The sequence below is a fragment of the Protopterus annectens genome, chromosome 1.part1 (assembly GCF_019279795.1).
Source record: "Protopterus annectens isolate FY-2018-M chromosome 1.part1, PAN1.0, whole genome shotgun sequence".
Classification (NCBI taxonomy): domain Eukaryota; kingdom Metazoa; phylum Chordata; order Ceratodontiformes; family Protopteridae; genus Protopterus; species Protopterus annectens.
The window spans coordinates 619,650,325-619,676,983 of NC_056726.1; the positions used below are offsets into that span (position 1 = coordinate 619,650,325).

General features: G+C 39.5%; 1 protein-coding gene across 1 annotated transcript in view; it reads left to right on the forward strand.

The window, feature by feature from the left end:
- The window catches only part of EYA4 (EYA transcriptional coactivator and phosphatase 4), a 3,122,134-nt gene that overhangs the window by 1,870,055 nt on the left and 1,225,420 nt on the right, over positions 1 to 26,659 (forward strand). The window contains exon 6 of the mRNA XM_044077094.1: positions 19,466 to 19,558. Within this exon, the coding sequence (XP_043933029.1) occupies positions 19,466 to 19,558 (93 nt within the window). The remainder of the gene's footprint in view (positions 1 to 19,465; positions 19,559 to 26,659) is intronic.

Here is a 26,659-nt window from a genome sequence, read left to right on the forward strand (position 1 = left end):
TGCGGAGCCCATTGCTACACCAGTAACTTGCTTATAGTACTCATGTTCAAATAATGTAGAATTATTTTTCAACACAATTTCAATTTAAGTTTAATAGGTGTTATCATGACGTACACCCTTCAGTGTTAAATAGTCTAAAAACTGTTCGATAACTTGCTCATAGGGATGACAGTATATAAGTCATTGATGTCAACAGTAATGACTAAGTAATTTTCATTAAACTCAAGTTGATTTATTTTCCCCAAAAAGTCCCAAGAGTTTTTTACAAATGTGTTTTTCTTTGGTAATCAGATGTTTTCATTTTTCATCAAGGAATTTGGCACATGGGTGTGTTATCAAACCTCTGGCATCCACAGTTGGTCTCATTGGTGGATTTTCAATATTTTTGTGGACTTTTGGGATGACAAAGATTGAAGGTATGATAGGTGCCATAGAATTCAAGTAGTTGTATTCATTCAGATCAATTTGTTTGTCTATGAATAAATCATTAAGTGTGTCCCTCACCCTTTTGTATGCTGTATTTAGTTCATTTAGTGACACTTTACTATAGGTAGTTGACAAAAGCATACCAAGCATTGTTTGTAGTCATGTGCCTCCATTATCACCAGACTCCCACCTTTGTCTGGTTTCATTAGCCTCAAATTTTGGTCACTTAATTCTTGTAACAGCTTTTTCTCCCCCAGTAGTAAATTGTCATTAGTATTTGAGTTCTGTTTGTTTCTTTTCAATAATGTTCAAAAATCCAGTTCACACATTTTCTCAAAGCACTAGACTGTAGGATGAACTGGAGGGTTATAAGTGCTACATTTCCTAAGGGTGTTAGAAACAATGGTGGGGGTGTCAAACAAAATATTCACATGCAGATTTTTTATGTGTTGTTTGAAGTCCATTAAAAGTTTTTCCACATTAGCATGTTCAGTGGGAACAAAAGTTAGTCCTCATTCAAACAAATCCACACATTCTGAACCCATATAATGAGTAGTGTAATTGTATATTATGAAATTCCCTTTACTGTTGGTGATTAATATGCATGGTTGTCAGAAGTTACCTCTGATTGTTGTTTTTGAATTTCTGGTTCTGCTACCGTGTCTGACCCTTCTGAGGTGGCTTTGTCTGGAAATGCTGATTCCAGTAGTTGTTGTGCTGCCTCGCCTGTATTCTCTCTGAACAGTGGGGTAAAATGGAGGTCTAATGGGGGATTCTCAGTGTTAGTTGCATCACTGTATCACTGTGCTGATTGTTCATAAATGACCTACCCTCTGTAGGTGTAACTGGGGGAAAATCAACAATGGTGTTTTGGTGGGTCCCAAATCTATGTCCCCATGCTTGAGAAACTGGGGGGGTCAGGATATACTGTATGATTGAGATAGGCTAGCCTGTCCCTTTCAAGTTTTGTGCTTTTCTATTTTTTATTTTTTGTAATTCCTCATCAGTACTTTTAGAGATCCTAGCATAATCAAATTTATGCTGTTCAAAGGTCAAATGACGAGTAATTAAATAATTCAAAATATTAACGTCCCTCACTAGTTACTCTATTAATTTATTATTAAAATTTATATGTACCTGCATGCATTCACATCCATAACGATCAAATAACTTTAGTAATTCCAAGTGCAGTGGTGAAGCTTTTATAAGTCCTGTGGGGACACATGTTGAATCAGATGAAAATAGGTAACACTGGATATGAAAGTTGTGCAATTACCATAACATTAGATGTATGTTGTCTTATTTTCATCTGGTTCAACTCTCATCCCTCCTTTCCCCTTCCAAATTGTCATTTTCTTCTAGGGATCAACAAGATCTTGTCTGTACCCTGTCTGATCATTATTCCACCTTTTCCTGTTGTGTTTTTTCCTACATAATTTATGACCAATTGGAATTTGTCAACAAACTCGATCTGAGTTAATTCAGGCAGAAGAGGAGAATTGTGGTTAGGGGAGTAGACAGAGCTACCGGATCCAATACTCTTGTGTAAGATGCTGAGCATACCTCCCAAGTGTACCTCATTACGAGGAACATTCCTCATTCGGGGTCTTAAAGCATTCATGTTCTTCAAAGTTCCACACTGAAAAGATCCGACACACATTCAGTCTTAGTTTTTTAACTGATATCCATGGCAAATTGAACTGAATCAAACTAATTCATTAAAGAACTACTATATAATTAAAAATGTCAAATTTCATCCATCCTATGAGCTTCCTAGAAGAAGTTATGAGTAAGCTGTTAGTGGGTGCTCCACATTTTTCCCATTTGTTCCATATTTTGGAGATGGAAGGTTGAGACCTATGGCACCGAAGTTGGACCTGACTGGATCCGACATCCCACATGTTGAATCAGACAAAAGTAAGACAACATGGCTCTATGGTGATTACATAACTTTTGATCTGATGTTGTCAATCTTCATTTTATCCTTGACATATGGGTTCTGTTTCGATATCGGAACTGACTCAGTCATTACTACAGCTTGTGCAGGCCAAACACTCTCGAGCTTCATCCCTACCCACAATCCTCCTCTCCCAGTTACCTCAGATCTCATCTGCTGCTTTTCCAGATAGATGGGTTAACCTCAGCTCTCAAGCTAAGTCCATTTTATAAATATTTCTTGTTGAAATTTTCTTGTAAAACATCTCCCTTTTTATTGTTATACCTTTCCATACATTAGTGTACCTTTACTGCCTTTTTGATCCCTTCCCATACACTTGTGTATCCTTGCTATCATTGTTGATAGTTCCCCCTTTCCTTTGAATGTTTTTTCTGCTCTCAGTGTACACTTCACTGTAGCTGAAACTATCATTGTTGGTAGTCCCCTTTTTCCCTTTTCTTTCTTTCTTAATTCCCCCTTTCCAAAAAAAAAGAGAAGAAAAAGTTTTTCTCATTCTGGTGTCTACTTCTGTCTTTTTGTATAGAAGTATGGTGTTTGTTTCTTTGTGTTTTCTGTTATTATGGCTGACAAACTGAAAGGCCCCACTACTTTTAAAAAGTACAAAAAGTGTCGCCACAAAATTCCCTTTTCAGACTCGCATCTTTTATGTGTCCATTGTTTAGCTTCCGTACATCTTCAAGAGTACTGTAGCATTTGCCACAGCTTTAGCCACAGAGCTCTCAATGAGAAGAAGAATAAATTAATCTTGAAGGGCATAATTCCTTCATTGTTTGGGGAAGCCATGTCTGCCGCTAAGAGTAAAACTAATATTTCTTTCCCTTCTTCTTAATCATCTTTAGAAAAGTCCAAAAAGAGGAGCTTATCAGTACCATCATCCCCTTGGAACTGACTTGTAAAAAGCATAAATCATCAGCTCCACAAAGTATGTCGGATCCGACAGAATTTCAATCAAAAATTTTAGTGCTAGGAATGAAATCATCAGTACCAACAACTGTTTTGGCTCCCAAGACTTTGACAAAATCTTTGGTATAACAGGAGATTCAGATTTTGAATCAGGACACCTCCTCTTCGATGCTGACTACATCGGCATAGACAGTTCAACAGCTTGATTTGCCAAGAGTATTCTATTCGCTATCTGTTGACCCCTTTGCTGATGAATTGCCCAAGGTCTTTTCACAAAGACTAAAATCATATTTTCAGGCCTTTGTCCATTCCACCACAAGTCTCACCGAGATTGATGTGGAAAAGACTAGTGAATAAAATTCTGTGTGGGAGAGGACTTGCAGGACTCCCCTCGACTCCGACCCCTTTGTGTCTTGGAACTGATTCAGCTTTTACCCCCTTTAGCTACTCCTCCTCTAACCTCCTCTGAGGTTTTAGCAATGTCAGTTCTGAGCCATCTGGTGCCAACTGTATCAGTTCTGGAGATATCTCTCCCTTCAGAACCAGTTATTTCCCCCAGTTCTTCAGCTTTGTCAGATTAGGAGATCTCCCTGGGCCATATATGTCCTGTCAGCTCTGAGGAGCCAGGTTGACTCCAATTTTTTTGTAACATCCCTGCACCTTGGCCCTTCTGCACAGTACAGTTCAGCCCTGGCTTCTGTCTTGGGGTCTGTCTCGGAGTGGGGATTGACCACAGTTCTGAGGCAGTCACTGTCTGTTCCAGGCTCCCATCCCTCTTTGGGGGGACCAGACTTCAAGGCAATTGAGACGGCTTTGTCCACAGTGGTCACTCAGTTGGTCTCATCCTCACACTCCCTTATTCGACCTGTCTCTCTCCAATGGGGTAGTGAGTACTGAATCTGCAGGACTCACAGATTCATATTCTGTCCTCTTCTGATACCTCCCCAGACTATTCCCCAGAGGAGGGTCCTCAGAAGAAAAAGTGCAAGAGGAAGCACTTAGATTCCCCACAGAAATCAGTCACAGAAGACACTGATTTTGGTGAGGGGGAAGGGTCCCCAAGGTCACACCCTGATGATGTCTTCTTTGGAGACATCCTGGAAATTTTGAAACAGAGGAGTGACTGAAAGTTCAAAATCCTTCCTCGGAGGAGTTGGTATACCTGCAAGCTTTCGGTACCCACGCATCTCCCTCTTGGGTGACTCCACCCACTGACGAGCTCATTCTGTTGCACTTGGTATGGAGGGTGCCACACTCCATTGAACCTATCTCCAAGAGACCAGAAAAAAATTTATTCACCCCTGAGGACAAACAATTCTGAGCCAAAGTTCTGCTGGTAGATGCCATGGTCATAGTGGTTGCCACTAAAAAGGAATTGGCTGAGGAGCTTTCCTCTATCCATCCTCTCAGTAGAGAGTCTTGGGCGATAGAAAGGCTTTGGAAGCAGGTTTACACTTCATTGACCTTTGCCTTAAGGTCTTTGAATTTCCTGGCACAGTTCACCAGACTCCAAAGGGATCTGATCAAGGAGTTGTAAGATACCATCACAGGAGCTGTTACTGACAGAGTCCAAGACAAGTTTGCTTCCCAGTTGGCCACCTTGGAGTCTGTGTCAAATTCGTCCATGAGGCTCATTGCACATGCAGCCAAAGGGTCTACCTGAGAGGCAGTTTCAGGCATAGCCATAAGGAGACATGCCTGGATGCACCTTTATGACTTTGCAGAACCATTTAAGTCTTCATTCATCAATACTCCCTTTGACAGATTGTCTCTTTTTGGCCAAAAAGTTAGAGAGACATTATCCAGGTGTGAAAAGGATGGTAAGATCCTTTTTTGGTCCAAAAGTTAGAGAGATGTTATCCAGGTGTGAAAAGGATGGTAAGACCCTTTCTGCAGTGGGCATACTTTTGTCCAGTCCCCAAAGATCCTTTTCCAGGAATCAGAGGCGAAGTGGAAAAATATGGTTCAGAAAATCCCAGAGGGCTTTCCAAGGCACACATCATGCCAGTTCTTCCAGGGGCAGAGGGGGAACTACAATGGAAGACACCATCCACATGGCAGAAGTGGTCTACAGAATCAGGGCTTTACAAACTCCTTCCCAGGTAAGCCCTTTCAGCGTTCCTAAAAGGAAGCCCAATTGTCTTCCTCTGGAGGCAGTCGGGGACACTTATCCTTGCACCAAAATGCCTGGCTAAATATAACAACTGATTCTTGGGTGCAATGGATCATATCCAGTGGTTATACCATATCCTTTTCCAATCTTCCCTGATGTTCCACCCAGTCAGAGAGAACCAGCAGTTCTAGAAATTCTAAAGCTGCTAGACAAAAGAGTTATCCAAGTAGTCCCATCAGACCAGAAAGAATCTGGAATTTACTCAAGATTCCTTTTAATGCCAAAAAAAGACAGGTGACTGCAGACCAATTTTGGATCTCAGCATGTTGAACAAATCAATTTGACAGACAAAACTCTGGATGGTCACAATACAGTCCATTGTTCCATTTTTGAGAAAGGATGACTGGATGTGCTCAGTATATCTTCAAGATGCATATTACCACATAAAAATGCACAAGCTGTCCAGAAGATTCCTCTGCTTCCAACTCGGAGCCAGTCGCTACCACTTCAGGGTGCTGCCCTTTGGTCTCACCACAGCCCCCAAGGTGTTCACCAAATGTGTGGCAGTAGTAGCAGCTCACTTGAGACTGCAGGGATTCCAGGTGTTTCCATACTTGGACAACTGACTCATTACTGCTCCAACAAGGCATCGATTGATAGAGGCAAGGGATTATACTCTCAAGACCTGTATGTCTTAGGAATAACTGTAAATCACACAAAATCTCAACTGACTGTAACTCGGAGCTTAGAATTTATAGGGGCAGTACTGAATACGACAACAACTGTAGCATCCCTTCCTCCAGTGAGACTTCAAAAAATCATAACTCAGGTTCAGAAGATAATTCACAGAAAGAAGGTACCCACTCAAATAATTTTACAGGCTCTCTAGGTTCAATGGCATTGACTATAACTCTAGTTCTCCTAAATTTCACATGAAAATTCAACAGTGGCTACTGGCATCTCAGTTGTCTATGCTATACCAATCCATGTCGGACCAGATTCTGATCACCAATCATTGAGGAAGGATCTAGATTGGTGGAGTCATTCCAAAGAAATTCTCCTGGCCGCCCCCTTGTCCTTCCAGAGCCCAAGGCCGTAGTGACCTCGGACACCTCCCAGGTGAGGTGTAGGGGTATTTTCCGGGCACGACTGTCCAAGGCACTTGGTCCCCCTTAGAGGCCAACTTGCATATCAATGTTCTGAAACTAAGACCGGTGCTTTTAGTGTTGCAAGCCTTTCAATCAGCTCTTCCTCTATGAACAATTGCAGTTCAAACAGACAATATGTCAGTGGTTTGGAACATCAACAAACAAGAGGAACCAAGTTTTACCCCCTTTGTCAAGAAGCACTCAGAGTGTGGCAATGGACAATCTCTTCAGTCTGCTTTCTGATAGCAATACACATTCTGGAGAGTTCCATTGTGATAGCAGACAAACTGAGCAGATGTATCCTGCAGTCTCACAAGTGGTGTCTCAATCCAGCAGTGATAGAAGAGATTTGCCATTTATGGAGCTAGCCTTGCTGCAACCTGTTCGACTGTCCCCTAAACAACAAGTGCAGCAACTACTTTGTCCTGATTCCCCCTCCAGGGAAGTCACCAAGAGACATTCTTTTTCACATTTGGCCCTCCAGACTCCTATATGCCTTCCCCAATACCTTTAATTCCATAATTCTTACAGAAAGCACTCAGGTTGAAAAGGAAAGTAATCCTCATTGCTCCATTTTGGCCTCGACAAATCTGGTTCCCCTTTCTTTGGCCTTTTTTAACTCAACAACCTTGGACTTTGGACCAACTCCAGACCTTCTGTCCCATCCAGATGAGCTAGTTCACCATGGCATTATGAACTGCAAGCTGGCAGCATGTTTTCTCCAGTTCCACTAGTTGCCAAGCATCTTACCTTTTCTTCCCTAGCATGCCAAATTCTCCTAGCTTCTCATAATCCTTCCAGCCAGAAACTATATACTAATAAAAGGAAGAGATTTACTATCTGGGCTCTTGAAAGGGATATTGACCCCTTGTCTGCTTCTATTGAAGATATTTTAGGCATCTTAACCTCTCTTTCCAATGTAGGAGCTTCCCCTTCTACCATTAGAATACAACTAGCAGCAACTTCAAACTTCCATGATGGTTTGGAAGAATGTTCCTTGGCTTCTCATAGACTTTGTGAGTTATTCTTAAAAGGGATACATACTGAAACCTAATTTTCAAAGATCCTACTTCACCTTGGGCCCTAAACCTAGTGTTGCAAACCGTTGTACATTCTCTCTTTGAACTATCTTCAGATTGCAATCTAAAGTACTTGTCATGGAAGACATTATTTTTAGTGGTAATAACCTCTGCTAGAAGAATTTAAAAAATTCAGGCCTTATCATGACGAGTACCAATAAGAGTGAAAGGGAAGGTCTACAAGAAGGTAGTGAGACCAGCTATGTTATATGGGTTGGAGGCAGTGGCAGTGGCATTGACAAAAAGGCAGGAGTCAGATCTTGACGTGGCAGAGTTGAAGATGTTAAGATTTGCACTGGGTGTGACGAGGATGGACAGGATTAGGAATAAGTATATTAGAGGGTCAGCCCGGGTTGGAAGGTTTGGAGACAAAGCCAGAGAGGCAAGATTACATTGGTTTGGACATGTGCTGAGGAGGGATGCAGAGTATATTGGGAAAAAGATGCTAAGGATGAAGCTGCCAGGTAACAGGAAAAGAGGAAGGCCTAAGATAAGGTTTATGGATGTGGTGAGAGTGGACATGCAAGTGGCTGGTGTGACAGAGCAAGATGCAGAGGACAGGAAGAAATGGAAACAGTTGATCTGCTGTGGCGACCCCTAACGGGAGCAGCCGAAAGAAGAAGAAGATCATGTAAACCATTTAATTTTTCACAAAGACAGTTTCCTTACGAACAAAACCCCACCTTTCTACCTAAAGTGGTATCAGAGTCTAATATCAATCAGACTATTAATTTGCTGTTATTCATTGCAAATCTTTTGAACAGAGGTGAATACTGTTTACCTTTGCTAGATGCTCACAGGCAATTGCCCTTTAATCTTCATAGGACTAAAGACATCAGAAAATCTGACCAACTATTTTTGTCCTTTTCAAGTGTTAGTTTTGGTAAACCAGTCAGTAAGGTGACCTTAGCCAGATGGCTCAAGGATTGCATTTCCTTTATTTATGACAAAAAGAAAATTGCTTTGCCTAGACCTGTGAAGGCACAGTCTACAAGATTTGTTGCCACTTCAGCAGTTTTCCAGTCTAAAGTTTCAATGGATGATATATGTGCAGTAGTTGCTTGGGCTTCTCCCAATACCTTTATTACTCATTATAAATCGGATTTGGTCTCTAGTGGAAGAGCATCTTTTGGTTCAGTAGGGCTCAGGAATGCCCTTCCATGAGTCCTACCAAGGTCTAAGGTAGCTGGGGACTCTGTTCCATATGTCAAGGATAAAATGAAAATTGACAACATCAGATAAAGAAGTTATGTACTTACCATAACATTCCATCTCTGTTGCCCATCTTCATTTATCCTTGACTCCCCTCCCTCCATCCCCCAGCCTTTGAAGATGTTTTGGGTGGACTTGGTACTTTCATAGTGATTATGATACTTATTAAGGCATAGCAGATATTGTTTCCATTAAGCATCTTTATTTATACATTATTTCTAATCTAAACTCAATCTGAGGTGACTGGGAGATGGGAGATGGGGATTGTGGGTAGGGATGAAGCTCGAGAGTTTTTGGCCTGTGTGAGCTATAGTAATGGCCTAGTCAGTCCTGAAATTGGAAGCAAACCCACATGTCAAGGATAAATGAAGATGGGCAACACAGATGGAATGTTATGGTAAGTAGATAAATTCTTTTTTTCCCCAACTAATGTTGTTTTCTTTTGGCTTTTCCCGGTTAGGGGTCACCACAGCGGGACTCTGGTCCGCTAATGATTGACAGTCAAGTTTTTTTATGGTGCCGAGGTGCCAGCCCAACACCCAACCTTCAACGAAGGCACACCCATTCACACATGTCTTTCGAATGCCACTTGACTGCGGGGAGGACATGCAGACTCCACACAGAAGGCGCTCCAGCCGAGAATTGAATGGGAAAACCTTTTGCTGTGAGGCAACAACGCTACCGCTGCATCACCGCAGATTTATAGAAATTTAAAAAAATTTTTTTTTTCTTCAGTCCCAGGATACTACATTCATTGCATTAAAGGTGAGCTCATTCTTGCTGTGCCAGCTGTATATGTTTTTTTTTTTTTTTTGTAGATCATCATGTAGAACTGTGGTATATTTTTATTGAAGTAATATCTTTCCCAGTCGTTGTCATAATTGGTAAGTCGTACTCTGTTATCTATTTCCTACTTCTCTGTCTCAGAAGGACAGTTCAAAAAGGTTGTTGTTCACTTGCACTGCATTTAGCTGCATGTGACTCATCTGTTTACAGCTGACCGTGCCTCTATGTATAACAATGTGACACACTTGAATACACTGTTTCTGTAAATATACTTTTCATCTTAGTTTGTTTGACCTTAGTGACAGTATATATTACAGATGGGAAGTGTATGGAGGCTAGTCCTTGTGTTAGGAGGGTGTATGGGGGCTTGCCAACAGCAAAATACATTTTTTTTACAGTTAGCTAATGATTACAACTATAACATTACTAAAGCAGTTGACATAAAAATACATAAAGCTCAAGCAGGTGGTGGTGAGATAATAAAACTGATACTTTCAAAAAGATGTGTGTGTAGTTGTTGAGATTTGATGAATAACACTGGTAAGACAAGTGACTTCCCATGCCCAAGGTTGCTGTGTTCTTTTTGTTAGCAAGTGTTTTGCCCATTTAATTACTTATTGATTGGCATTTAATATTTTAATTTAGTAATTATTCTCTTGTGTGAAGTAGTGTCAAAAGCCTTAGAAAGATCGGGATAAGCAGTTTGAATTGTCAACCCTTCAAGACAAGCAGTATGAATTGTCAAGCCTTAATGAAGTGAGACTCTTACCTCTACCAAGAATGCCAAAGGATTCAAAATGCAAGATTCTGTTTAGCAAAACCATAATGTTGCATATGTAACAGAAGCAGATCCCCTATGTCATTTGAATAGGCCCAGTTGTGACACTTTCTATAGATTTTCATTGAATACTGGAGTAGCTGATTGGTCTAAACCTGCTGGGTGTGATATTATCCCTCCTTGTGAATTTGTTGCCTGTCACTATGATTTAGCGGCATGTCCATATGCTAAAAATTTGTTTACAGTGATTTATAAAAGTTTAGTTAGTGTGTGTGTGTGTGCGTGCGTGCGTGTGTGTGTGTGTGTGTGTGTGTGTGTGTGTGTGTGTGTGTGTGTGAAATTACCAAGACTGTTTTTAAATTTACTTGAGGCAGCAGTTATCTCTGTAGTCATGTACAAGATGTCTATCCTCTTTATTACATCATGGCATATTTCTTTGCTTATTGTGAAGTCTCCACATTTTTTTTCTGCGAACAAAGTTGATGTGATCTGTGGCTGGTTAATTCTTTCAGTGTTCATTGATGACATTTTGTAGTCACAATTTTCTCTTTCAGCTTCTTAATTAAAGAATATCTTATTATTGCTTTCCACCTTTGAGTCAAAATTCAGTTCACATGTCAATCTGGAAGGTTTGATAAAAGAAAACAGCAGTTTCTGACCTTTAATTAACCTTTTGTGCATTTTATTAATTTTGTGATTCCACAAAATGTCTTCTTGTTGTGAAATTTACCCACATGTCTGTCTAACCAGAATGCAGTGATAAATGCAGGAATTAATAGTGCCATCAAAGTCATTGATGGTATTCAGACTAGACTAATTTGGGTCATGGAAGACAGCATTCCACTGTGTTATTTATTACATCACAGTTTCTGTTAGTCAAGTTTATGAATGAAAATTAATGACTGTGGTTGATTTTACTGGTAAGTTAAAGATATTGAATTGAGAACTTTGTGAGACAGTAGCCATCCAGGTAATATGCTTTGGTTGGTAAGAATAAACCAGAGTACCTGGAGAAAATCCATGCAGAAATGGGAAGACTGGGTTACTCCTCCCAGGCAGCGACTGCAGAACAAGATTGACCATCAACCTTTGGATCTCTGAGGCAAAGATCTTAACCACTGAGATAATCTGTTGCCATAGTAGTTTGCCAACTCATTGGCTGAATAGTTACAATCTATTTTTATTCATTTATTTATTTATTTATTGCATTTCATATATTGGTCAGGAAATTCTCATGCCCAGCAAGGGATATAGATGGTGTCCTGTAGAGTCATATAATTTTCTGTTTGTTACCACCCATATCAATTTCTTGTCTTGAGATGTTTTTATGTATAAAAATTTAAGATAAAAAGTACATCTTACTAAGGGAATAGTTTTCTGCATTATGGTGGGAACCACCTGTAGATTATTTGTCCATGTGTAAACTACCTCTACACTCACTGCAGAAATGTAGTCCACTAACCATTTACTGTCTAACATAGCCATTTCTCAGTTGTATAATAGCCCCATAAGATTAATCTATAAATGACTTAAGAAGTGATTACTCTAAGTTGATGTATAAGGATGTTCTTTTTCTATGGAGCTGAATGGCAGCATATGCACTGAGTATTATTTTATATGCCATAATTGTTCATGTTTGTTTTACTTTGTCACTATATTTTGTTTTAAGATGCAAGTCTTAGCAGTAGTTAATTCACCAGAATCTTGTAACATTACGGATGCCATAAGATGTAGCCAAGAGTTTATGCAACAGTAGTTCTAAACTTATGAAGAGACTACATTGTTAGCAAACCCTGTTTGATTTACTTTATTCACTGTAAAGTAGATTTAAGCTGCTTGAGTATATTGGATTGTCTTACACTGTTGGAGGCAAACTGTATATAGCCATGTTAGGACCACTGTAGGCTGTAATATATATGATCTGTACTGGCTATAAGTGCAACTTTGAATTTTGTATTATTCAGTTTGTACATACTGTTTGCACTATGAAGTACTATATATAAAGCTACAACAAGGTTGGCTGTGTGAGATAGATATTTTGCTGCCTTTGTCTCAGCTTCTTTTACTCATTTTTCAAAAGTACTCAAGTATATCTGCTCACCTATTTACATTGACCTCGCCCCATATAAATATAGTATAAATACTAAATCCACTGTGTTGAAGCGTACAAGATATCACTAAAAGTGCATAATTACCCCAGTCCACCGTAGCAGACCCTCACAAATCTGCTTCCCCACATGGGCCATCAGAATTGAAAGTAACAAAACACAGCTCTCTGGCCATCACATATACAGATAGCAGTTTACAGAATGGAAGATGTATCTGTCTAGATATTTGTTAGTACTTCCTGTGATAGTATAAGGGGCACCTGATATAGATTTGTGGTAAGATGCATTTTATAACCCTTTTTTCATCTATCTCATAGTCAGACCATCTGAAAGCATTTTTACCATATCATTATTTTGCCTAAATCATGCTTAACCATGTTATTACAGAAATACAGACCTGAAGTACTCATTTAAAAATATCGCCCCAGATGTTCCAATTGGTGAATGAAGATTTAAAATTTAACAGTGTCTGCAAAATGCTGAAGGTATTATCAGCCAGGTTGTGTACTTGTAGTGCTGTGTAAATGTGAATGTGGGTATGCATATATTGCCACCAACATTCCAAATCAGTCACCTTACTGCCTTAGCTTTAAGTAAAATCAGACGGCTAGAGCTACTACATCAGTACACCTATGCACAGATCATAAATTGGTATAATCATTTGTGTAGCCTCAGATTACAAACCAATAACTGGCTAGAGCTTCAAACTTCAGAAATCATCTTGCGTGTTCCTTGTCCTTATGCAATGTCTCAAAGTTCTGGAATAAGTTCTCTGCTGGCATCTGGTCTGTTCCCAAAACCTATCATTGTGAAAAGCCATTAGAAAGTCACCTTTGTACTAAGTGTCTGGCATCACAGCATGTCCTTTCTAGCTGCTAGTCTAGTACAGCCATAGTAATGTAGTGAACTGGCTTAAACAGCTGCATTTCATTTTTTCTCTACCCCCTTCAGCATGTCTTACACACATCTTTCTTTTCTCCACATCACTTCTTTTCATACCTCTCAACCTCTTATTACATGACATCTAGACAAAACCTACAAAGGCCTTAAAAATAGGGACAGATTTTAAATATTGCTCTCACGAACTTAGAAAGTTGCTAGAATAACAGGATTTGTGTTAGCATCCATTTTTCTAAATAATATGAAGTCTGAAACTCAAATGTCTTGTCATTATTTCTTAATTTCAGTCCTCAATGATTTTCCAGAAATTCACTAATTTTATGAGGAACAGACCAAAAATATGAGGCAAAAATCTGGACAACTCATTAGCTTCTATCTCCTTTACACCTCAAGTTCACTCCCCATATTTCATCTGCCTCTCTTGCCATTGAAGTTGTTTCTTGGCCAGCTCTGTCCTGTAGCAATAATTCATCTTTATACCTTAATTATATGTACACTACCTGAGGTCTGTCACTACTTTTGTTCCTCCCTGAATGTTTGCCCACCGGCTTTATTGCCTATGGCATACTGATCATGTGGCAGTCTATATAGTAATGTAAAAACACAAATATTATTCTTGTAAATATCATGACATTCCCATATGATTAAAATGTTTTCAATATATAGTGGCAATATTCACTCCTTCATACCTGGAACTCTTGTAATACAATATTGTAATTTGAAAAAGAGCATTTATGTATGTAGTCTGCTGAATGTATCATGTGGTGTGTCTATCCTGTAAATGGCCTGCCTCCATTTATACTTTCCCAGTTATCAAATGCAGATAAATATAATGTTGGTTGCTTTAACCTTTGAATTCTGTATTTGTATTTTGTCCAGTACCTTATTCTATTCTTTTTTTTTTTTTTTGAAGTGTTAAGTGATTGAGGTTTCAGCTTGTTAACGTAATGTTGCCAATGTGGACCACAGTGATCTTTGCTTTCCATAGAAAGTCACAAGTGCATTTTCTCTATACACAATCAGCAGCCACAGTTCTATATACACAATCAGCAGCCACAGTTCTGTTTGATTTTTTTTTTTCACTTCTGTCTTTTTGAGGCTGTGTGGTGATAGAGTTAATATATTCAAGGGGTGCTGGTACAGAGGGAGATTGCTACTTTGCAGAAAATGCTTATTTATTAAGTTTAGCTGAACCATTTCCATCCAGTTGAACTTTTAATGAGTTGGAACTAAGAGGAAACATTTTTTTCTTCAGTTATTACTCGTCTTTTGCAGTAGCTAAATGGACATAAATGGTAGCGATAGGCAGATTACAGTTGCATTCAAGTAGTGATAGAATCAGATGGCTGACCGACATTGTTTATCTGCTATTACTTTTTTCAAAACCCTTTGGCAGTAACATATCTTTCCAAGTATTTAATTTTAGTGTTTGTTGCCTTTAAGTAAAGAATTTTATTAATCTGTCTCAAAAGCTTTGTGGCCAGCTGTTTATTACTGTATTCAGGGAAGAGATACTTCTTCTTCTTTCAGCTTTTTCCTGGTTAGGGATCGCCACAGCGGATCACCTGTCCACTCATGATTGGCAGTGGAGTTTTATGGTGTCGAGTTGCCAGCCCAGCACCCAACCTTCCACAGAAGGCACACACATGCATGCACTCACACCTACTGCCAATTTAGAGTATCCAATCCACCTACAGCATGTCTTTGGGATGTGGGAGGAAACCGGAGCACCCCGAGAAAATCCACGTGACCACAGGGAGGACATGCAGACTCCGCACAGAAGGCACCACAGCCGAGGTTCAAACTGGAGAAACTCTTGCTGTGAGGCGGCAACACTAACTGCTGCACCACCGCGGCTGCCCATTCAGGGAAGAGATACTTAACTGGTGAATTTACACTGCTGACATCCACCTTTCAAAGTGACGGACAATGTCACTTTAGCTATTTAATGTATTGTATATCAACTGGCTCATTTTTAAGAACATAATGTAATTTGTAACCTAAGTATGCCAGATTGGTCTGGCTGTTAATATATTATTATAAAAGCAGAAAGTGGTAGTGGCATTGAAAGGTAATATTGGCCTCTCGTGGTGTGTGTGTGTGTGTGTGTGTGTGTGTGTGTGTGTGTGTGTGTGTGTGTGTGTGTGTGTGTGTGTGTGTGTCGGTTACTAAAGATAACACTTATCTGTTGTACAGAGTGGAACATATTTGGCTGCGACTGTTGCAGGTCAAACACCAAAACAGCAGTGTTCATTTACCTTATGCCTTTAAGACCAGTTCTATTACATAGGCTATTGTTATTCAGGACAGCAGTTTATAGGTTAATAGGTGTTTACTAGGCTAACGACCATAATGGCCTTATAAGCCTAGCCCTGCATCCCAAATTTCTGACAAGTTCTGATACCCTTGATAAGTGTAAGCATGGGCCTGGGAGGTGAACCATTTACAGGTTACCTGTGTCCACTAGAGATAAAGGTGCCAAACCAGGGATGAATTTCCAGTTTCCCATCCAATTGTCCAAGTTGCACTTGAATTGGGTTAAGGAGGAACTCTGCTTCACATGGATGGGGAACCTGTTCCATAGATGGGGTAGTCTTTGGAATACACACCTATCTCTCCAGCAGGTCCTATTTATATCACAGGCAAGGTTTAAGTCTTTAGAATTGATAATTCTGGTGCAGTTTGTTTTGTGGATATGCAAGCAGTCCATCTGAATGGGGTCTGGCAATCTCCTGTATGCCATGCATAGATCTCCCCTCAAAAGCCTGCAGGATACAGACTACAGGGATAGGGCCTTGAGGCAATCTACATTGTACTTACACCCTGTATTATTTTGGGGAGGAACTTCTGAGGACATTACAATTATTGGATATGCCTGGTTAGGTACATACCAAAAGGGGCATTGTACTCTATGATAGGTCTGATGAATGCCAACTACAGTGGAACAATGACTTCCTTGGACTTAGATGCCATACTTTTGTTTATAAGTGGCGCAGCATAGAATGATTTCCTCACCACTGTAGATACATGATGGTCAAAGGGTAGATTACTATCTGTATGTGTCCCCAAGTCTCTTAGGGTCAACTCTAAGGGGTGTGTTATCATTATGATAGTTACCAGGGGTGGATGACTTCCCAAAGGATACTATTATGCATTTCTTGGCATTTAGTTTTAGTCCATGGCTCTGACACCAGTTATTTGTCTGTGTCAGCCTCTCCTGGAGAACATTTGTGTCAGTGTGGGATTCAATGACATTTCTAATTTGCAATCATCTGCAAATTTAGTTAGCCAGAGACCATTGACATTGGCCTTGACTTTAGAGAAGGAAATGCAAAAAAAGGAGCAGTCCAAGAACTGATCCCTGAAGGACTCCACTTGTGACTGGCCTCTTTGTAGAGATGGACTCCCCAGTTCTAACTTCCTGGGTCCTGTCTGTAAGCCAGTTGGCTGTCCACTGGGTGACATATGAGTTTGTACCTAACCTTTTGAGTGTGTTAACAATGCCCGAGTTGGGTATAGTATCAAATGCCTTGGCCAGGTAAAGGTAGGCAGTGTGAACGATTTTGCTCTCATCCATTGCTTTGGTGACCTTCTCAAAGAAGTCCACCACACTGAGTAGGCATGATCTGCCCTTGACAAAACCAAACTGGGTTGGGTCCAGTGTCTGGAGGTTTACTATATCACTGTTGATCATCTCTATGATATTTTTTTCCATAGCTTTACATATAAGGCTAGTGAGACTTGTAGGTCTGTAGTTTCCAGGGTCTGTAGATGACCCATCTTTGTGCAGAGGGATGACTGTTGCCTTTCTCCATTCATGAGGAATGAAGCCTGTTTGGCGGCTAAAGTTAAACAGTAATTCCTGAGGCCCTGATAGGTCATGTTTCATGCTATTTGGAAGGCATCTTGGGATATTATCTGGGCCCATTGCTGCAGTATTCTTCGTCTTAGAGAGAGCATTAAGGACATGCTCCCTAGTGATAGTAGGGGGAATTATATTTGTTGATATTTACTGAGGGAAGGTTGAGTGGGAGAGAGGGGTAAAGTTGGAGATTAATTTATCAGCCAGAAGGTTTGCGATATCTTCTGGCTCAGTATAGTTGGCACCATTTACAATGAGCTCTGCACACAATTGTATATTCCCTTTGAGGTTGCAGACATAGCTAAATAATGCTTTGTGGTTGTCTTTGGTCTGGGAGGCCAAACTTACCTCAAATTTGGCTTTGGTAGACTTTATTTGTCCTCTGAGTTGTTTGTTTAGTTTGATGAGAGTGCTTTTATCCTGCTGGGTGCTGCACTTCCTAATTTTTGCCATGCTTTTTTCCTTCTGTTCTATAGCCTATTGATTTTGTGATTCTACCAGGGTGGCTTGTTTTTTTGTGTTAGTTCTGTACTTCTTCCTGGTGGGTACAGCTGCCTCTATGCAGTTATTAACATGCTTTTAAAGGGTTTCTGTGAACAGTTCTGCATAGGCAGCAGTGTTCTCAGGGTTTATGGGGACTTGAAATTTTATCAACCCAAGGTACACACGTTCAAGGAATGGTACATGGCTCAAAAACGAAAATCCAGTACAAACAAAAAGACAGCACCAACAATCAGCATCTAAATTCTTCCTTTTCCTAATAAAAGGAAGAATTGGATGCTGATTGTTGGTGCTGGCTTTTTGTTTGTATTGGCTTGAAATTTTGCCAGGTTATCACTTAATAGCAGGAGGTTAGCCTTAGAATAGTTCCTGAATATTACAGGTTTAGCTGGGGGTCCAGGTTTTATTTTTACTTCAAAGGAGACCATTTTGTGGTCTGATCTTACCAAGGAAGGCTTTACAATATGGGGTGTGCAGCAGTCTCCCATATTAGTGAGGACCAGATCCAGTATGGTTGCACCCCTGCTGGGTGTATTGACTCTGTACCAGTGAATTTGCATTTACAAAATCCAGGAATCTCTGTGCCTGTCCATTTGGTGTCACATAGGATTCCCTGTTATTAGTGGGGTAATTAAAGTCACCCATGTTTATGGTATTGGGTTACATGGATATTTTTTTTAATAAGTTTAAATATATGGTATGGGTTTCCTGGGTCATAGAGGGGGACCTATAGCTTGCAAGGAAGTGGTATTGGATTTTACCTATGGTGATATGAACATGGAGCAGCTCAAGTGCATTGTCTTATTTGACCAGCCTTGAAGTATATTTATTTTGATGTAAATAGAGACACTGCCACCTCTAGTCCCTGCCTGTGAAGTAGCTGGCCTAAATGTGTGGAATGCATTATAACCTTGCACTGTTGGTGTGCTCTCCATGGCTTTAACCATGTCTCAGTGATTGCACAGATATCAGCATTCTCTAGGGTAAAGAGAGCTTCTAGTGAGTGGAGTTTTTTGTTTAGACTCCTATCATAGAGCTGTAATACCTTTAGAATTTCTTGGTTCTGATTTGCTGTGTCGGAAGTACTTTCAGTTTGGCATTGCCTAAAAAAACACTATGGGAAGACAATGTTTTAGCTAATATTCGAAAGCCTAGGATGAAAGGTGCAGACCTTCCCTGGCAAAGCAGTGTGGTCTGTTGACCATCTCCTTCCATGATGACAAATACTGCACCCCTTAGAATAACACCAGAAACTAAGCCAATTATTAAAGTCAATCATCTTTTGTTCATATTGTGGCATCTCCCTTGGCGAAGGTAAAATGCTGCTCAATGCTAGGCTCATACCAGCCTGAGACACATATTCCGAGAGCAGTGCGGACTGAGAGTTCATAGCCCCTGTCCCTGGCATATTAATTGGTAACATTCATGATGATTTTGATAACAGTGGTGCAGATTTGAAGCCTGTACTGATGGATGTATTTTGATAGTGTTTTTTATTTTATTTATCATCTCATCGCATCTTTTTTAAAACAAATCTCTGTGACATACTTGTTGGTTTTCCTTTAATGTAAAATAAAGTGAGGCAGTCAATACAGGAAATACCTTTAAACAATAAAATAATTTTGCAAAAGAAATTCTGATTGAGGTAGTAATTGTTGCAGTAATGCCTCATATGCTTCTTGTTCTATGCAGTGTCGCTTCTCGCAGTCAAAACTGAGCCATTGAATAGCAGTGAAGCAGTCACAACATCAGGTGATGGATCACTTGACTCTTACTCTGGGTCAGGTATGGCTTTGCATTCTAATATGCAGTGATGTGATGGCTTTTTGTAATGTATAATGTTGATAACTGTGACACTTTAAAACTGTTTGATGCCTATACCTCTGTCTTTCCCATTGACATTATGTTTATTTCTATGTTAACCAGGTAAATGAAGTGGGTCTTTTTCCAGCCATGCCCAGGGCCATAAAGGCAATGCAATATAAATGGATAAATAAAAGTAGTGGGTCAAGCAGCTTGTCTTTGGCAGGTAGAAGAAAGCCAAAGAAAACAAACAGAGCCATAGGTAAAACATGCAGACTGCACACAGACTGAAAGTGGAGGGTGGAATTTGAGCCCAAGACTCTGAAGCTTTAAGACAAAAGCCATTACTACTGAACTCCACTGTGCTGTCCTTAACTTTAAGTAAAGTTGCATTTAATAAAACTGCTAATCAACATAGAACAATACAGCTAGCTATTTATCGTGCATTGTGAATAATTGAAAACCCTCTGCCAAAGGTTCACTTTCAATAACGTTCAGCAGATGAAAATATATATGTAAAAGGCAGGAGCCACCAGGCTGAATCACACTTTTATTAAAACAACAGTAAAACCAAGTGTACTTGGTTTTATTGTTTTACTGTTGTTTTAATAAAAGTGTGATTTGGCCTGGTGGCTCCTGCCTTTTATATATATATATTTATTGTGCATTTGGAATTATCTGATGAACAGTTAGAAGCTAATTCAGTCCCACTCCTTTTACTTTCACCTTTGCAGTTATGCATTATGTAGTGCATGAATGGTCAGTAAATAAGACAGACTGAGGGTATGGCTAACCTCTGTGAGGCAATGAGTTCTTTAGTCAACCTGAACTCTTGAGAAAGGGGGTACCCAACAACTTGCAGCATGTTGTAACTAACTCATTAGAAGTAAAAGATGCATACCTTGTGACCCGCACCCCCTTTCTAATATACAAATAGTCTATTTGTATGCATAGATGTGTAGATTTTGTGAAGTGACACGCATTGTTGTATTGATCTCTTTAAAATCATTTTTACCTCTGTACTAAAATGTCATTTTTTTTGTACTTCAGAATTATGTTTTTGCACATACCCAGAGATTTCTTTAATGAAATATTTTCCGTCCTTGGAATCATTTTAACTCCTAAACATCTCATACATCTATCTGCTTTTTCAGTGGTCTTCCATATGTTAAGAATTTAACGGGATTTTACACTCTGAATATCTAGTCTTCTTTTCTAATAACATGGCTAGTGGAGTGTCTCCCTCCCTTCTCTCTCTGCAACTTTTGGCTGAAATGATTCTCAGTGTTTTGATGACATGACTGGCTGTGACACACATGGTTCCTTTTCTTCCTGGGACTTTAACGCTTCTGTATTATACAAATGTCTGTGATTCCTTCCATTACCCCTAAAGAGCACTGGACTTTGGTTCAGCTGCTTTACCAACATTTTCAGCTTCAGGCTTTAGATTTCCACTATTGTTTGTATTCCTTTTGTGATTCCAACATGTAAACAAGGTAGTTTTCAGCAGAATGTGTCATAATGGGATTTTTTTTTTTATTATTTTTGCCAATTTCTGTTCAGTATCTCATTCAGGTTGAGATGGTTTTCAGATATCAGCAATGTTAATGAAGTTGGTAATTTGCCTTCAGCCACCAGCTTATTAAATGGTCTAATAAGAGAGTGTCTCTCTCCAGTGAAGTACTTCTGTATTCCAAAACTGCTAGTTAATCCTTGTAGCTTTTCTACAGCTCTTTCTCATGAAATTCTTCCCTGTTTGGATACTTTGCCATCTCTAATCATTAAGCTACACATGTAACAAATTTCGGTACTTGCGTATTATTGCAACCAGATTCTGGACAGGAGAAGTGCTCTTGCAGTTTGGTCTGAAGTGTTTTTGCTGTATGAGTATCCTGTAATAATATAAAGTTTTCTTAGAGCATAATATTAACAAAAGGGGAATTGTGTTGATGTCATTAATGAATAATGAGAAACATACTGGGTCTTGGAGAGCCCTGTGGGGCACCTGCAGAAAGGAAGCCACAGTTGGAAATATTGGCCCCAGCATGAATGGTAAGGGTTCTGTACAAGAGAGTTTTTGAACCACTGTCCAATGTTTTGACCAATGCCTAAACTCGAGCATTTATTTAGTAGCTACTTGAATATCCCCAGTGAGGTCAATGAATACAGCTGCATTTACCCATGCTTTTTCCATGACAGAAAAAAATCTGTATGTCACTGTGTAAATGGCTGTAAGGGTGTCATCACCATTCCAGAAGCCATGTTACGAGTCATTTAGTAGACTATATTTATTAAAGTATTCCAGAACTTGTTGATTTAGAAGTTTTTTTAAATACCTTAGTGAGGATACGAAGTATGGATATGGGCCAACAGTTTTGGGAATGGAGAAGATTAGTGAATGTTTGAAATGTGGAGATATGGTACATGTAGTTAGGGATAGCTAATGATATCAGTAAGTAGTTGTTAGAAGGGTTTTAAAGATTTTAGAAAAGATTGGTGAATGCTGTTGCTGTTTGGGTTAGGTTTGATTTCCGTTTTTTTTTTCTGTTAGTTAATGCACAGTCTGTGAAATGAGTTTCTGAAAGTAGAATGTTGGAATAAAGGTGGTACAGTTAATGTTGGTTTAAGTAGTCAGAGTTCTGGGGAGTGTTTGGAGAGTTGGAATTTAAGACAGAGCCATTGATGTTCATCATTCACACTGTCTCAATGGCATATGAATTCTGAGCCTTGACAAACCCATACTGGCACCTTTCCAGAGCTCAGAATTTCCTCTTGTGACTCTCTGTGACAGGGAATTAACTATGCCCCTCCCATTTCAGGAAGCCTAACCCCTGTCGCAGAAAGCCAGTTTTTCATTCTGCCAGCTGTAGGAGTCACGCAGTTTAATCTCTTCAGCAGCCTGATAAGATCCCTGGAATTTGCCTTCCTCTTTATTATTATTATTATTATTATTATTATTATTATTATTACGTTTGATTTATTTTTTGTATTAAAAATGTATATGTATGTGTGTGTGTATATATATATATATATATATATATATATATATATATATATATATATATATATATATATATATATATGTGTGTGTGTGTGTGTGTGTGTGTATGTAAACTTTTATTTAATTATTTTGACATTTGTTAACCAGGTATGTCCGACTGAGTGATAGTCCATTTTCAGAGAAGGCCCAGGGGGAAAAGCCTAATAAGAAGAAAAAATTACAAACAGATAATAATAGTAATTATAAGAGGTTTTTAAATACAAGATTGACACACTTCTAGTTTCATTAAGTGCATGACAAAAGACATATACAATTTGTGGTACAAACAATGGTGTTACATCAGTAGGCAGAATTTTAAGTATACTTGCTATTTACTACTGCTATTAATTCCTCTGGGAATTCTACTTACTGCTCTGTTGTCTGCATGCATAATACTGCTTTTAAGCAGATGTGGAGCTTTTCTTAACAGTTTTTTTATTTATAGTGGGAAACTGAAGTTCTGTGGTGTCAGTTGAATATGAGGGACTGGCTCAATTGCATCTGTTCTTTCTGTTGTTTATCTGTTTTATTTTGAATTTCTGACAGGGAAATGCTGCATTTTTTTGCGTTTTTCTTTGTTTATATGATACTTACTATTGGTTTAACACTGCTGTAGCCATTTGTATTGTTAAATCATGATTTTTCCACAAATTACTTTATTTGCATTTTCTGTGGATATTTTTTTTCATTTCTGACAATGGAATCTTTAAAAACATACTTATGTTGTTTTAAAAAGATTCTGTTTGACATAAGGGGAAATTAATTTTATACAAAACTGTGAATGTATGTGCTTTTGTTTCCTACACTGTGCATGTTTTAGAACAAGGCTTAGTACATTTAAACTGTTGCTGCTATATTTTATGCAGTTAGTCCCTATTTGCGTGGGGATATATTTTACACATGTTCTATTATTGCTACCCTTATTAAGCCCTTAATAGTGTCAGTATATTATTCTGGCTGTTGTTTCTTCGCCTGACCTGATGGATCCTTATACATCTGCCACCCCCTATCAAATGCAGTGGCAACTAAAAACTCAACAAGAACATGCCTCACTGTATTGTTTGTCAATCTCTCTGTTGTTGCCTTAAGCTGGCCTGCAGATCACTTACCTTTTTCCCAGTTACCCTCTGATGTGAGCCCACAGCCCTGTATGGTATGGGGGTCAGACACATCCTCCATGACTGTTCCAGCAGTCGGTCTAGGTACGGGGTACCAAACCCTTTAGGTGCAGGAGAGTACTGGGGTAAGAGAGCTCTTGCCAGACATAGTAGTCTAGCCATTGATATTTTGTCCATTAGTTATTCACAGTAGGAATAAACAAACTTCACCATACTGCAGACAGTGAGGTTATTACCATGTATATGACTGCTGTTGTTAGCTAACAGTGTTCTGCAGTCAACTAAACTGAGAGACTGTACTCCCATTCAGAATGACTATGGGGCTACCTTCTCTAGACATCAAGCTATGGCTTCAGATTTTGATTGGGAACACTGAAGCAGACAATAGTGAACCCTCTGTGTCCACTCTAATTCTTTGGAAGGTAAACAGGTTGAAAAACCCAAGCAAGCATTCACTTTTGCACAGATGCTAGCTAGGTTTTGAGATTTATTTGACTGGAAGCAATCTGGAGCTGCACCAGAGATTGGCAGAGTTTGTGATCATATTGAGGAAGTTTATTTTTCAATGTGCGTACAGATTACACGACTTTGCTACATCAGTACCTGCTGAACAGAAGGTACTGTATGAGATTGTTTCTAGTGTGACTCAAGTTGGGAAACATGCTTTGAGAAGTGTCTAGGATGGTATGAAATGCAACCACTTCTGTTGTATTGAGAAGGTGTACTTGGTTAGATAAGCAGAATTTTTCTGAGGATTTATGACATGAGATTTTGAATTCTCCTTTAAGTTCTGAATTAATGTTTGTTGCTGCTGCTACCCAGATTCTCAAACAGTGGAATGATAAAGGTAACTTGATGCTTGGGGCATCGAGAATGTTTCATATTCCCAAGTTCTCCCCATAACGAGGTATCCAACTTCAAAGGGCAGAACAAACAAAATTCCCAGCCTAACAAGAGTCAGGGTACCAAGAGGAAATGGCAGGAGGATAATGCTTCCAAATCGAATAACAAGGGTTCCTTTCTCAAAAAAAGATCAATGTTCTGCTAAAGAATGACTATGCAGAAACTTGGGCATCTGTCCCTTCCTCCTGTCCTTCCTCCCCTTTCACATTTCACAGGTTTTCGCTCAGTCCAGCAGCCTGGCCACAAATAGTCTCAGACAAATGGGTGCTGAGAATAATTCAGAGAAGATACTCTTGGTAGTGGACAGAAAAATCCTCTTTCCTTTAAGGGGAATCTCCCCACACCTGCCAGTCCAGATGTATCTTTTTTCCTCCAGTACTCCCTCACATGTTGCAAATAGGGGTTATAGAACTAGTTCCTGCATCACAAAAAGGAAATAGATTTTCCTACAGAGTTTTTTTTACCCAAAAAGGAGTTACTATGGAGACCAATGTTAGATTTCTCTTATCTATATACTTTTCTGAAAGTACCCAAATTCAAAATGCTTAAAATGAAGATGGTCCTACCTCTTCTTCTGGATGACTGTTTCATGAAAGACTCTCATCACCACATTCCAATTTTATTTATTTATTTACATTTGTTGACAGGGAGTGTCCGACTGGACGTAGGTCCATTTTCAGCGGAGGCCCAGGGAGAAAAGCTCCACAGTTAAAATAAACAGACAGTAGTTACATTGGATTACTTAGCGATTAACAATATAACATAGAAATTACTTACAACATATTTACAGATGAAGAACATAGTACATCAGTAGACAACTAGAATCTTTATCTGTGAAGTACATAACAGACATTAACAAATGTTACAATAAGAAGTTCCTGCTGTATAATAAGTACTGGGCTTATGAGCATCTGAGCTTGCTATAATCAAGGTAGTTAGTGGAGTGGAAAGAAAGGTAGTGGTTGGATGGGGTGGGTGATTTTAGAGTGGGAGTTGCAAGGGTATAACCAGCATGTTTTTAGGTGCGCTTTTAGTAAAGTTTTGAAGTGGGTGCATGATGGTATGGAGGTAATTGTGGGTGGGAGGGAGTTCCATAATTTGGCTATGGTGCAAGAGAATAGTGCTTCACCAGCAGAGTTATTGGCTTTAGTGATCTGCAAGTGATTTTTGTTGCTGGATCTTAGTGGTCTGGTGGTGCGATAGGGTTGGAGTAGATTCTGGAGGGATGGGACATTTAGTGGATGGTTTACTAGTTTGTGGCGAGTGAGAGTTGATACCATTGAAGGAGGTGAGGGAGTTCAAGCCAGCCCAGTTCAGCAAGTGAGAGACAGTGGTGACTACGGTAGGATGCCCCTGTGGCGAATTTGGCGATTTTGTTGTAGCAGGTCTCTAGCTTGTTTAGATCGCATTGCCTTAGGTTGGTATATATTGGAGAGGCATAAAGTAGGGTGGAGATAAGGTGGGAATTTGCTATTGAAATCTTTGCTGCTTTGGTGAGAAGTTGCTTATTTCTGTATAACGCTCCTAGTTTTTTGTGGACTTTTTTTATGGTCATGGATATGCGAATGTCAAATTTTAATTTATTGTCTATTTCCTCTCCTAGCAATTTGGTGTGTTCAGTTGAGTATATAGTGGTGTTGTCTTTTGCTGTGATGTTAAAGTGAGAGTTGTTTTGAGTATGTTTGGTGGGTTGGAAGATGAGTAGTTTAGTTTTGTTTGGGTTGAGTATTAATTGGGCATCGAATAACCAAGTTTCAACAGAGGAAACGGCTTCCTGTGTGTCTTTTTGCAGTTTGGGTAGGGACTGGGCTGAGCAGATGATGGTTGAGTCATCTGTGTATTGTATGAGTGTGCCGTGTTTGGTGGCAGAGGCTAGATTATTGGTGAAAACAGAGAAGAGTAGGGGTCCAAGGATGGATCCTTGGGGAACCCCTATGGAGACAGGTAGTTGGGGAGATATGTCATTCTGCCATACAACGGATTGTTGGTAGTCAGACAGGTAACTCTGAAATCAGTTGGTGA